At 32.1% G+C, this 15,719-nt stretch overlaps 1 protein-coding gene across 1 annotated transcript in view; it reads left to right on the top strand.

The window, feature by feature from the left end:
* Positions 1-15,719, top strand: part of LOC113517610 (uncharacterized) — a 71,477-nt gene that overhangs the window by 46,570 nt on the left and 9,188 nt on the right. Inside the window, exon 2 of the mRNA XM_026902332.3 lies at positions 15,078-15,522. Coding sequence (XP_026758133.1) covers positions 15,078-15,522 — 445 coding nt within the window. The remainder of the gene's footprint in view (positions 1-15,077; positions 15,523-15,719) is intronic.

The raw sequence follows: 15,719 nt of genomic DNA, 5'->3' as shown, positions 1-15,719 counted from the left end.
CTGTAACTCCAAATAAAGCAGAGTAATTTGGATAAATTTACTATCGACTACACGGAAAAGAATTTAATGTTTTCAGGGTTCGACTATTCATACCGTTGGGTTCATTTCGAGCCAAATTGTAACATTTCGAGTCATGCGTCATAGAATTAAGTATATGACGCACAAATCGACCTGTTAACTATTGTATGTTGTGAAAGTTTGTCTTTCTAAAATACCCGTACATTCACTAATCATAAAATTTCAAATTAAATCCACATAACATAGAAAAAATGAAATTTTAATTAAATATAGTTAACAGAGTATTTAAAGGATTCTAAAAATATATTACCATATTAATACTTGAACGTCTAATAAGTATCCAGCTTTCATTAATACGAAGTTCAAAATGTGTAGTAACACATTCATAATTGACAATCATTAATCATTTCATAAATAAAACACATTCATTCATTCATTCATATGAGCGATTAATGATTGTCACTTACATAACATACTAAAAGGGGTTATTCAATGTCTAAACATTATGCCTAATTCAATGAATACTACATAACCGAATATAATTAATGAACGTCATTTTAATTTAATATAAATATTTATTACGATGTCCTACTTAAGCGTATACTATGTTATAAGCTATTTCGAAATATATATTTTATTCCCTTATTATATAATTATAATCGCACATTATAAGGAAATGAATATTAAAATTTATATGCGTGCGAAATTTTTGTTGAAGGCGCGATCTCACCATCATTAGTTATTTTTAAGTAACTTAAAAAAGGTGTAATATACATATTTTATGTATATATTGCATATATTTTACGGTATTCCGTGTTGGTTTCATATTTCTCTCACGATTGAAGTCACTGTGTTTTTTTTTTTAAGATAAACATCTTTCCACAAAAAAGTATATTGTTTTTTTTTTTTTTTGTTAAACAAAAATCTTGAATCTTTTTCAATCATCACACAAAGACACACAAAAGAAATCAAATTTTATTTCTGTATGTGATAATTTACCTGTTCTATATAATTAACGTTCTAATTGCTGTGTGGTCTCATCGTAGAATGAGCCACCCCTTTCTTTCCCGTGGGTGTCGTAAGAGTCGACTAAGGGAACTTAATGGTCAAGGGACGGGCAGCAGTGTCCCTCTTAAAACATCATCAAAGCCTAATTTCGGTTACCAATACGTGAGCCAAGCGTGGCAATCACTGGCAAAACCATCCTTTTGGGGGAGATCTATGTTCAGCAGTGATCAATTAACGTCTGAGATGATGATTACATGAATGCTCTAAATACATGTTTTTAGAGACTCTTGTCGACTGTATATTACAATACAATAATTATTACAATAAAATATATAACAAATTTACATAAACAAGTACATATTACAATAAAGAAGCAAAAATACTATGACATTAGGCTTTCACTGGCTACTTCGACCACGTGACCTACTTATATTTAATGACGGGGATAGCTTACATCCTTTTGTATTTCATATAGTAGTATGCACGTGGTGGAATACATGTACTAAATTTCACAGTGCTTGTTTAAGGGGTTAAGAAGCTAAGAGGTAACATAGAAACAAACTCAATTTCACATTTATAACATTAATAAAGACTAAGGATTAAAATGCATTACTTTATATGAATGTATAAAATCATATAACAATAGGTATAAAAAATACAAATCTAGAAGTAATGTTCTACTCGTATATGAATAATGTAAAAGGTTTCGCGCTAATTGTTCCCAAATATGGTACTGACAGTAATTGAGTGTCTAATTAGCTGTTATTTAAGTTTTATTGACGTATTTAGGTTAATTAAAGATTTTAAGCTCTCAAAAACTGACCTATCAATCAAACAGTAGCATGAACTGGTTTTATCTATGAACAAATTGTAAAAATGCAACAACCATTGTTTCTTAACCGGCCGTATCTGTAATTATTTATATAATTAGAAGAAAATCCTCTAAGAACCTATTTTAACTGACTTCTAACAAAAGGAAATCATACAATTTAAATTATATAATTTCATTATCTTATTCTAATAAGTCACTTATTACCAATCTTAACTCTTGCTGCGTAACCTATCATTCTGAAATGTTACGTTTTAAAAATCATTAGTTTTCTCCACTTTCAAATGAATTTTGCTATACTCCTGGTATTATATCTCATTACAGCGACTATAATTGATACGGATAAATCAATAAATGAATAATTGGGCATTTCTCTCAGTACACCCCGCCAAGGACGTGGCATGAATATCTTTGAATTTATCTTCAAAGATAATAAATATATTGTAAACAATTGTTATTAATTACACATTATTACGCTGTTGTTTTACTCATCAACTAAAAACAAATAGAATAGTGCAAATATAATACCGACGTATGTAGATTATCTATCTTTTTATATTATATAACAGTTACAGTTCAAACACTTTCATAAATTCGAGCACACAAATTAAAATGGACTTTCCATCCGCAATAAATACTCATAAATGCCACCGTAAATTAAATAAGTAATATGATAATAATGTAATGATTCACCGAGCAGTGTCAACATAAAATGGGCCACACCCTCCTTTTCTGTGGGTGTCATAAGAGATGACTAAAGGAATTTTATGCTCGAGAGATGGGCAGTAGCATCTCTCTTGAAACATCTCCAAAATCTAACTGCAGTTGTCAACCCATCTTTCAAGCTTGGCAACTACTGGCAAAAACCTCGCAATAGGGAGAGGCCTGTGTTCAGCATTGGACAATTAACGGTTGTTATGATGTTAATACTTACATAAACAAGAGAATGCGAATTCCCGGATTTCTTAGCTTCGATTGTAGTAAATAATAGATATTTCTATTATACGATAAATCATTCAATTAGTAACGGAAAGTTTATAATCCACTATTACGGAAGTAGCCACTACCCGTATACAGCTGCTTACTTACATTATGTGTCTACTACTTTCTTTCTTCATAGCCAAGCATATTATTGTTTCATGTTATTATTCTACTAAGGAGTATATTTCTACTAGCATCGATTTTAAATACATACTGCAACTATATATTATGCGATTAAATTTTTGGTTTTAAATTATGTACATTATCGACGTCAATTCTGGACATAGGCCTCTCCCATAAACTGCCATAAGTAAGGGTCATAGCCACCTGCATCCATCGACTCCCTGCAATGCAGTTGAGGTCGTCACGACATCTAGTGGAGGGTTGTCCTACACTGCGTTTGCCCGTATATTAAATTAGATGCAATAAGTTCTATTTGATAATTACTAAATTTCTATTAAAAATTCCAAATATAAAATTTATGTTGAAAAAGTTTAAAAAAATGACAATAACGCTATTACAGCAGTTATTTTAGTAAAAACTTAATGCTGGTTTGATATCAAGAACTATATTTTATTGCCAGACTAGTAGTTTAATGGTGGCTCATTTAATATCCTTTGGAAATAATTTGGGCAAAAATGATCAAAAACTCCATTTATAATTCTTCTTAACTACATATAAATCTGTTGTATAGGATTTTAGTATCACCGGCTCAAACTGTACGTTGATTTTCAGATTGTAGTTTTTATCGGAATTAAGTGATTTATTTGAACATAGCATACAGTATTATGTATATGTTCCAAACCACTTTAGACGAGAAAAAACATTCACAATTATAATAACAATAAGATTTATAGAACGTATAATGTTTTGTATAATCTCTTTTTTTGAAATATCTCGTAATTTAATTGGGATAGATTTGTTAATAAAAATTATCAACTCTTTTATCGATTCAACTCACCGCGACTAGAATGGCATTCTAAATATATAGTACTGATATCAACTAACAATTGTATCATAAATACTTTATTATTACAACAAGTAATTTCCTGTATTCGGTCTGTTTCTATTAAGATACATAACTCACGCGATCTATGCATATCTTATTAGATTTAACATTTAATCTATGACTGTGTTCACTCTTAAGGAACCATCCGTTAACGAGTTTGAAAAGAAATTAAGCTTGGTGCTGACTAGTAATTTCCTACGTTATTATTTTAGTTCGCTATTTATTGTTTATTTTATTATATAGACGGTCGGAGTTCGTTTTTTATTGCGGTTTCGAATCAACCAATGAGTAGTTGATTCGTTGGTCAATTGATTAGCACTATAACGATGATCATTTTATTGTTTCCATTGTTATTTTTTTTAGATATTTTTATTTAGTAGATTTTATATGCGCATGTATCTTCATTTAAATATACTCCGTATTTCTTACAACTGGGCCGAATTAAGAAAAATGAAAAGAGAAATAATTAAGTTTATATCCACAGAAAAATTCTATTATTATTTTATGACAAAGCTTAAGCAATTTGTGAGAAACCTAAAACTCCAGTTTAACCTATTATACTACATAATATCCCACTAATTACTATAAATATAATATAATATAAATGTGATATTTTATGTTATTTGGATATTTTGAACACAATCATATTTTTTTCACGATTTAAATGAAATAATATACACAGATATACGGATATAAAGATTACCTCTTTATTCATAAAAACATCAATAGTCTCATAAACCTACTTTAGTTATTTAAATATTCTTTTCCTTCTCTTTTGCATAAAATTCCCAATTTGAAAGTGACAAAACACTTTAATAATTAAAATAAATTTTATATAAAAAATAGGTTTTATTTTTTTACATAAGGTGCTAAAGATCTTAAATTGTACATTATACTACGTCTATGGTAAGGATACGTTTTAAATTAAGAATAAGCTGTGAGAAACAACCAGTAGCAGTTTATATATATATAGCAATGTTATAATTCATGTTTATACAACGCCTTTTACGTTGCAGATTCGCTAGTCCATACTCCACACGTGTAGTGAAAGTGATGATCGTAAACCGCCACTGCCGGTGAGCTAAACGCCCCTGTTTTAAATGCTAATATACCCGCTATAAGACAACGTTGCATATAAATCAGCTCAACAATCTAACACCTATTAGTGTTTTATACTTCACGTATTTACAACGTTTAAATTGCGTGTAGAATTGTTTATCTACATCAAATATAATGTATCTGTATATTTGATATAAATACTCTTTCTTATGACATATCACACAGTGCCATCTAATATACATCAAAGCAAAGTACTTTCGTACTGCATTTTTTATGTTTTATTATTCTTTTTTTCATTTACGTAATCGAAACGTAGAGATAATTCGAATAAATTATCACAGTTTATCTAAAGAAACGCGTTAATTCCCGTTTCTTACAAAACATAAGTAAAGCTTGTTTGAGTTGTTTGCCATGAGTCGTTAGAAAGAGTGAAATATTTTTATTCGAATAGGTAAACTAAAATTTAAGCATTTTCGAATAGTAATTTTTTATGATCCTACCGCTCATTCTGAATGAGATTTCAGCTAAGAAGTACGGGCAAAAAACATACCTATTGCTCTATTCAAAATTTTGAATTTTTTTCATAGATAACTGATATTTAAAGTTGTAATAGTTAACTTTCATATGATAGGTAAAAGTCTTGATTAAAAATATTTTTTCAATACTTGTTGTTGCTTAAATTGTTAATAATACACGGTGATTAAACCGTTACGTATATGTACGTATAATTTCTTATTTCAATATATTTCTTATTTTCGTATGAAAAAAAAAACAATGGAAAATACGATAATAGTAATTTAATAAACTTCTCGAAAACGACCTCCGCCTCAAAGAGCAATAAGCAATTAATTAAGGAAGCAAGGCACGCCATTATCTTTCGAATCGGACAAAATCAGTGTAAGTAGCATACTTCCACTATTCACGGAGCATGTTATTAAGTCATTCATATGCATAACTTACGAGCCCAGAAGCCGGTCGGTTGAGTTTCAAGCCACCTATCAACAGCATTATTTATTGACTTTTTTATAGTTCGCTAAATATGTGGGTCACTATTCAATGAGATATTTATGAACAAGGTTATATAAAGAATTTATATTTAAGTTCACACTACATATGGTGAGTTCAGAGGGTTTTTTTTTTAAAGTAAACCTGCACATATATTAAATGAAAAAGTTGGTTTACCAAAACAATTGCCTCTTTTGAATAAAAGAGAATATATCTACAAATAAATGTTTTCAATTAAAACGCATCAGAAGGAAAAATTGTTTCTTACTGTGCATAATTATTAAATAATGCAATAATCTCATAACTATAACCTCTGTCCCATTCGTGTATACCAGAGGGAAACTTTGTACAAAAGTCGATTGCTTGGGTATCTCTGTCCCATTCGTGTTTCAACCGTGAAGCAGTTGTGTTTGCATGACTGTGTTTCGGTTTGAAGGGTGGGATATGGCGTGAATTTACTGGGTGAATTTTAATTTTTAAAAATGTGTTTACTAAAACACATTTTTAAAAAACAACTTAAAATCTTTTTAATTAATAAACAAAAAATTGGAATACTCAATAGGTACGTAGCCGAAATATTTATTGCCTGAATATCTGAATGTGACAGAAAGTGATCTCTGACTACCCCTCATCTAATGGTATCTGTTATTTATTTATTTATGTAGAATATAATATCGAGTGGAGGCAAATATAATGGACACATACAATGCAGTTTATATATATATATATATATATATATATATATATAAATATATATATATATATATATTTATATTGTAAATTTTTAATGAAAAGTTTCGCGACTGACTCTTGGCCACAGCAGAATATCAGTGTTTTGCTCTTTTAAGGGCAAAGCAATAAACTGAGCTGTGACCATTTTGTGTTACTATGGCACATGCATAAAGGAATGTTAACAAAGGAGATTGTTAGATTATGTATTTTGTTTTTGTATTTTTTTTTTATTTGTGCTTTTTTTATTTTTATTCTTTTGTCTCTTTTGCTGTGTATTACGTGTATGTTTTTTTTATTGTAATTTGTGTGCTGTAAGTAATGTAAATAAATTGTCTATCTATCTATCTATCTACAGAGAAATAACACCTTAGTCCTTAGGAATGGCAACGCATGGGGGGTATCATGGGCGAAACAGTATACTCTGTTATGTCCATGGCTCATGTCTATAGGCGACGGTTACCACTTTCCATTAGGTGGGCCGTCAGCTTGTTTGCCATTCTAAGTTGTATAAAAAAAAACTAATCCACTCGTACTAAATAGAAAAATAAATTAAAAATATTATAACATAGCTGCCCGGTTTAGTTTTGGCATAAAATAAGCTACCCCTTCCTTTCCTGTGGGTGTCGTAAAAGGCGACTAAAGGAACTTAATGTTTTTCCAAGAGACTACAGAATGGGGTTCTTCAAAAGGGGGGTAAGGAGGTTTCTTCAGAGTCGGCATCGCGCGCGTAATACCTCTGGTATTGTAGGTGTTCATAGGCTACGGTAACTACTTACCATCAGGTGGACCGTATGCTTGTTTACCACCTCAATGGTATACAGAAAAAAACTTGATGGTAGAGGTATCGGTAGCAGCGTCCCTCTTAAAAAATCTTTAAAAGCCTAATTGCGGTTACCAACCCGCCTGCCAAGCGTGGCAACTACTAATAAAACTCCCTTGTAACATATATATCCCTTATACATAAGCCTTCCGGCTTATGTCCAGCAGTAGACAGCTAACAGTTAAAATGATGATAACATAACGGTTATTTAAAACTTTACCTCGACTTTTTAATTAAACTCTTTCGTTACGTGATATCTTCGACAATTATAAATCGATACTTCTTTTGTATTCTACACGGCTTACTGTCCCGTCGGTCCCATATAAATTATAACATAATTCGATTCACCGTTTTGCTTATAAAACTTTTGATTAATAATCATTCATTTAAAATAACAAATATAAAATATATAAGTAGCATATTCCAAAGTTATCATAGTCGAACTCGAAAGACATTACCCTATTCAATTAGTTGCAGAGACATCCACACACAACTACTCGTACAGTTAACACATATACGGATGTGCTATGTTTAACTTAAGAGCTTGATTTTATTTTTATTTAACTCTCCGTTAAGTGCACGCTTTCACTATTTTTCCGGTTGAACAATCTCGATTTTACACCTAGTTCTAGTCTAAGTAAGAGCCTGTGTTTAAAGAATAGCTAAATTCTAATACCAATTACAAGTACAGTTCATGTCTATGTTTAAAAGATATGGCTGTATGACTATAGCTGTAAAATTCCAGAGTACAGAGGCATACCAACGTAGTCCCAGTAATAACAATGGATGAGGTCGTATTATAAGCGTCACAGTGTATCCTGTGATTTCCATGGTATTTTTTTTGTGGATGATAATGAAATGGTAAACCCGGCTGCGCTAACGGTATACGCTGGCGGAGCACCAGTGATAGATGAAAGGTGAGAATGAAAAGGCAGGTGAATTAGCCCATCATGACGGATACATTTGGCATTCAGCACAATGGTTTCCAAGGGGGACCACGGGGAAGTCGACCTGACAGGGTATATTACCAGCAATGGGACTGGTAGTTTCCATTACTAACAATCCATTGTGTGTGACGTAACGGCAAAATGTTTTCCAGGTCAGCTGGTTATACTATAAATATGTTACTAGTTAACCTGTAAGCATAATGTAGTCGAAGCATACAATTGTAAGTTCTCATTGACTTGACCTTACTGATAAAAGGGCGCCAGTTAGAGTACCTGTTGACATCTTGCACCAATCGAGTCAGTCACGTTTTTCTCTACCATTTGGCACAAATGAATCTAATTTTACAAATCAACTATAAGTAAGTGGTAATATTAATGACATAGACAATGAGTTGAATGCCAATTTGAAGGTGTAACGTTTTAACCTGTTACCTCACCTTCGAATCCCGCATAATACGTTCATGAGTAAATACATCTCTTTATAGGATTTTTTCTATGCATGTATATATTTACAAAAAGTATTTAAATTCTATAAATTATCTAATATATGGGTATTAGATAAGTTATTTATATTGTACATTATAAAATATAAATAACATAGGTTTTAAGAATAGTACTAAAAACTGTAGTATTATTTTTTATAGATTTTCAGTCGCTAAAATAATTAAAATATATGTTTAATTACCTGAATTCTTACTTACTATTAAAAATATACGCCGAATTAGATTATTTGTTTTTATGTGTCCGCTATATTTTGCCATTAAACATAATATGTAACTCAGTACCGTGACATTTGCCATGGAAAAATACATGACTATTTTTGATCCAGAATATGCAAAGTAATAAATGTATATAGATAGATAGATAATTTATTTGCATTACTTACTTACAGCACACAAATTACAACATAGATATAAAAACCAACCAAGATAACATAAATGATTAAAAAAATACACAAAGCTAAATACAATTTTTCGTTTGTGCGTGTGCCATAGCGATATAATATAACTAAACATAAACTTTGCGGCAAACATCATCTTCACCATTATTTCAGCCGTTAACAGTTCACTGTTGAACACAGGCTTTCCTCATAGACCGCCATATGGAATGGTCCCGTACCCCTACATCCACTGACTCCTTGCAATGCATTTGAGGTCGTCGCTCCATCCAGTGGGAGGTCGTTCATGACAATACCTGTCCGTAATATTAATTGATAGCTAACGATTCAGAAGCAATATCTACCTAATGATATAAATATAATGCAATTCAATACATCTATATTAGAAGAAATCAATCACTTCTTGTACAAGTACATACTTACATTCATTACGCAATAATGTTTTAAAAATTAAATCCAAACAAGTGGGTAATTGTACCTACGACCTGTAGAACTTTCAGTGACCTCCACTTAATGATTTTTCGTCAACAATAATCGAATGTAGGTGCATGATTGTCAAGAATCATTAGAGTCATGACCTTCCGATGTTTCATATTGTGGCTGTATCGTTTCCGCCCACTTGAAGCTAATGCGGTCATTCATGTTTCCGCCCAAGAAGTTTTGATTGCAATAAAGTCATATTTCATTAATTTAATCTAATCATTTATCATCTAATAAAAGTATAAGGTCCAAGGCCTGTTTAAAAATGTTGTTGATCGATTCTTAAATCGTTAAATTTATAAATCGTTCAATTAAAACCCAATCCAATATTTATATGTATATATATATTTTTATAACATATGGGGCAAAGGAGCTTGCGGCTCGCCTCATAATAAATGATTATCGCTGTCCATAATCACCCGCAACATCAGAAAAATTGCAGATGTGTTACTGGCCTTTTACCTAGAAATGTGCTCTTTTCTTGAAGGTTTCAATGTCGTATCAGTTCGTTTTAACTTATCAATTGATTTATTATAACAAGAAATTTCAAGAAATTTTTCCATTTAGGTATACTTTTTTTAAATTTTACTTACATTTTATATACACAAATATTTTTATTACTTACATTTATCATAATTATAGTAAATATTTTAAATGTGGAATTGAATTTGTTTGTTTGATATATTAGAAATGCCACCAAACAAGACTATGAATACAAATGGTGTATCATGGAAGTTTTTATTGTCATAATTGAACCACAAGTTATATAATAGCAACTATGTAATGTTATGTACATAAATGTAGATTAATCGTAAAAAACAACTACTTTAAATGACGTGTAACAAATATTTGAATTTAGAACGCGAAATTGTGACTGTAAGTACATTTTGATTCGCAACTGGCAATTTTTTGCATTGCAAAGAAAAATGGCAATTTCAATTATCATAAAATGAATATGGCTCCAACATGACGGTGTACTCTAACGATTACAAAAAATGTTATCCACATCGGTTAAGCTTTGTTAAATATATAACATACACACTAAAAAATATCTACTTCTTTTAAACAAAACACTCATATACCTATCCAAATAGACTAAAAAATATAATATTATTATTTGTTATTAACAGATATGTCGGATATGTTATTAATAACCAGTATAATTGATAGATATACACAGATATTAGTTAATTATATCAACCCGCTACTAAGTATAACGTTTTTAGATATCAAGTGATCAGTTCCGTTAGTTATTTGTAATAAGTTAATTAGACATAAGCCAGACACTAGTTGTTGAAAATTAATATAGTTTAAATTCGTTCAATTATTACATTGTAAATTCACAATCAATTTGTGTCACGAATAAAACTACTATTTTTCTTTACAGAACAAAATCTAATTATATATTATGACATCATACGCTTTGCTCATATTACAGGTATTTCATGTAAGTGGTATTTGTGTAAACAAAATACATGTTGTATAACGCATTATCAAATTGTCACATTGTTTTTACCGTAACTGCGGTTCATTGTTACGCATTTATTACGTTATAATACATAGGGTAACTTCTCAGCAATCTATATAAACCAGGAAGACAGTTGCAAAAACCACATGGCAACCGCAGTGAGTGCCTGCAGCTCTAATTTGAAGTCTGCGATTAGATAGGACCAATTTATAACGCAACATAAGTAATCTAATAAATAACTAATTGACTAGCCCTACGGGAAACACGGTAGCAAGCTTTAGTAAGTAGTATTATGTTATGGGAGTAATATTTCACTTTTGTATGACTATTTATGCAAGGTTGTTAACTATAACTACATATTACATATCACATAAAACTTATTAGTGTATTATTTATGATATGATGAAGACGATGTACAAGAGAAATCTCTCATAATCAAACACATTTACAAGAGGGAGACTTAATACAAAAATCGTTTACTTGAGTAACTCTGTCACATTCTTAATTCTGTCATGAAACAGTTAAGCTATGTTTGTAGGGCTGTGTTTCGGTTTGAAAGGAATAAATATTGAAGGGATGACAATAAATTTACTGAGTACAAAGTGCCTGTGTCTTTTTTTCTTAGGGAATAATAAATAATAATAATAATAATTCGTTTCCCAAACTGTTCGAAACCAATTACACTTTGCTAACGGGATACTAAGCGTAACCTAACATCTTAGTCCTTAGGAATGACAACTCATAAAAAGCATCACAGTATACTATGATATCTATATAATACTGTTCATGTTTATAGGCGATGGATACAACATTCTATCACATAGGCCGTCAACTTTTTTGCCATTTTAAGTTGCATAAAAAATGCAATTATTAACTTAAAGGTTGCATTTTATTAACATTTCAATTCTATATTAAATGATATTGATGGCATGATCTACCCTATGATATGCAATAGTATTTTATTACAAAAAATGCGTGCTATATTAAAAACCTTACGAAATATACGAGTTAAAAATAAAATAGTAAATGAAGTCTGTTATTTATTTATTAAACTCGGTTATTACTTACTCGTTATTAAATTAAAGCATAACCGGAAATTATGAAAACATAAACTAAAAATTCTACGCCTGCTAAAAAAATTTACAACTAAATTACAGCTAATCGAACGTTATTATTCTCATATCAAATTATGATCAGTTGCCGAAGTTAATAGTGTTTACCAATAAGGAAATAAAAGTACACATTATCAAGGTCCTGTCTTAAGTCGAACTATGATTTTAATTTCTTATGGTTACTGTATAAATTGAAACATGTTTATGAAAATAAACCTTTATTCAGATCAACTCAACACTGCCTTTAAAAACAAACATTAAATTTTGAAAACTGAATAAAACAAAATTACTTATTCTTGCTTATTTTCTGAAGATCTGTTTGCCAATCGGTGAAGGACTCCTTCAGCCGTTTCCACTCTCGTTTTTCCTGGGCTACTCTGTCCCATGTTATTCCAGCCCCTTACCTGACGTCATCATTCCATATTATGCAGGGTTTGCCTCTTTTACTTTTGCCTTCCCTGGGATACTATTTTGTCACTTTCTTACTCCATTTGTCATCTCCTCTCATCATGTGTCCTGTCCATCTTCATTTGAGTATTCTATTCTTATTATTATTCTCAATTTCGTGTATAATATAGTGTATTTTATGTAATTTTAGTATATATGTATATCAATAATTACTAGAACCGCATTCGAGTATTCTGACACTTCCCTAAATTTGACTGGGAGATATTACTATTAGCATTAGGTCCGCTATGTACACATATATGTACTAATAAATAAATAAAACATGGTACAATTCTCGATCACATCTGACTACATAATGTTCAATTAAAGTTACGAAGTGAAAACATGTAACAAACAAGATTAAAGAGACGAGGAAGTAAAAGTCCTTTTAATTGTAAGAATAATTCTGTTTACGAGGTCTGTCCGGAAAGTTCGTATAAAAGTGTTCTGGAATGCGAGAAAGAGGAGTGGGGAGGCCAAAGCGCAGGACCCCTTCCTTATGTCCCTAACAATGCTTCATTTCTGGTCTGACCGCCGTGCGGTGCGAACTGGCTTGTCACGCCATCTGTGAAGTTACCTCTTAACGAAACCCCGTCGGCATGGAGCCCGCTTCCGTTGAAGAGCAGCGCGTCGTAATAAGAATGGCCGTGAAAGCAAAGAGTGGAAGACATCCGGGGAACCACGAACAAAAAAATCAAGAAAATCCCGCTCAAATGTCAAGACAATGTTGATTGTTTTTTTCGATTTCGGGGGATTGTCCATCAAGAATTCGTCCCTCCAGGCCAGACAGTTGATGGAAAATTCTACGTCGATGTGCTCAATGTGTGGCACGAGTTCGTCCAGAATTGGCGCGAGAGGGGCGTTGGATTCTTCACCACGACAATGCCCCTGCCCACACCTCTCTTGTTGTCCGTGAGTTTTTGAGTAAAAATTCCATTACGGTGACCGAACACCCCCCTATTCGCCGGATTTGGCCCCGTGTGACTTCTTCTTGTTCCCAAAAACCAAATTGGTACTTCGGGGGCGGCATTTGGGGGACATAAATGAGATAAAAAAAGCTACGACGGGGCAGCTGAGAAACCTACAACCAGAGGACTTTCAAGGAGCCTTCTCACAGTGGAAACGGCGTTGGCACAAGTGCATTATGTCACAGGGGGAGTACTTTGAAGGGGATAAAATTGATTTACCTGAATAATTGTAAAATAAAATTTTTAAAAAACTTTTATACGTACTTTCCGGACAAACCTCGTATTACAAAGATTTCGTGACCAATTTAGTGATAATTGAACTCGAGTATTTATTATTATATCAACCGTTAAATGTTTACTGTTGATCATGGGTCTCCCCCATAAGAGTATTTTTGCCAGTCGTTGCCACGCTTGGCAGGCGATTAACAACCGCAGTTAAGCTTTGATGATATTTTAAGAAGGACGCTGCTGCCCACTTCTCTACCATTGAGTTCCCTCATTCGTTTATTACGACATCCAGTGAGAAAGGATGGGGTGGCCTGTTCTATACTGAGTCCACACGGCAAACATGGAGTTGGAATAGCTAAAAAAATTTTCAATAAATTTAAGTATCATCTAAGTAACACAAATATAATCGGATTCTAAATAAACTCCCTATTATTTATTTAAACTCAGTAACCGCTAAATGTATTAAGTAAACATATCATTAGTATTCATTACCGACTACTAATAAATACTTAATGTTAAAGCAGTCGAGAAGTCAAGATCAGAGATAGCTTGTAACAAATGAATATTTAAATTGTTTCAAAGTATATGCTTGCTTATCTATCAGAATTCAATGTTATCTTCAATAATTGATTTAAGTTATTCTTTCTCGCCATTTTTCTTGAAGAAATTCAAAGTGAGACATCGTAAACAAATATTCCCGATTAATTTTATAATTTAGTGAAAAAAACATCTTTTAACTATTTTCTTATTTTAATTTTACTGAACTGTGAAAAATATAAACAAACAAATAAATATTATGATAAATAAACTGATTAAAATATTTGAAATACTCATATAAAATGCGGGACTAAAAAATTATGATAGACAAATGAGCAGCAACTATTCGGATATATAACGAAGCTTTGATCTGTAAATAGGTCAATAATAATCCTCTCACAATAAATAAAATATTGCCAACAAAACTGAAACAAATTCACACGTGAAAATGCATGATTTTTATTATTTAATAATGATTTAAACTAAATTTTGGCTAACTTTTGCCTAACTTTATGCATATTTTGTTTACAGATGGGTTAAGCGAAGCAGATGACCAGTCAACATCCGCTTCATGGTGGTCGGCAGGCACAGCGACGCCATTCCGGGAAAGCGCTAGCAACGCTTTCTCTTCCACTCACGGAATCGTTCAGACTCACCCGTCCCTGGACGATCCATTCGGATCATTCGGGTCAATTGGGAGTACAGCTGGACCTTCCTCGAATCCATTCGCTCAAACTAGCGGCAGCGGTCCGCTAAGCGGAGGCATTCGAAACAACCCTTTGCCCCCGTTGGCTAGAAGTGCCAATGGAAAACCTTCCCTGAAGCACTTGGATTTCACAAGTAGCGCCACAGCAGAGTTAAGAAGGAATCCTGCCTTGTCTGCGCCCGATGAGTGCGCCAGAGCTTGCAGAGAAAATGAACCGCCGAGGATATGTTACTATCACTTCACTCTTGAACTGTACACCGTATTGGGAGCGTAAGTATATTTTTTAAATTGTTTGTTAAGTAACTTCATCATAATTCTTAAATTATGATATAGTATTATGTAGATTCTAATAGCATACAAAGGCATCATGATTCACATTCCCATATAAAACTCCGTGTTTATATATATATATAATTATGACTCTATAATTAATTCGGTATGCGAGTAGTGGGCTCTGTTTTCTGTCG

The sequence above is a fragment of the Galleria mellonella genome, unplaced genomic scaffold (assembly GCF_026898425.1).
Source record: "Galleria mellonella isolate WM207_F2 unplaced genomic scaffold, CSIRO_AGI_GalMel_v1 utg78, whole genome shotgun sequence".
Classification (NCBI taxonomy): Eukaryota; Metazoa; Arthropoda; class Insecta; order Lepidoptera; family Pyralidae; genus Galleria; species Galleria mellonella.
Note: the sequence above shows the minus strand (reverse complement) of the source record. Positions and strands in the feature narration are given on the sequence as shown.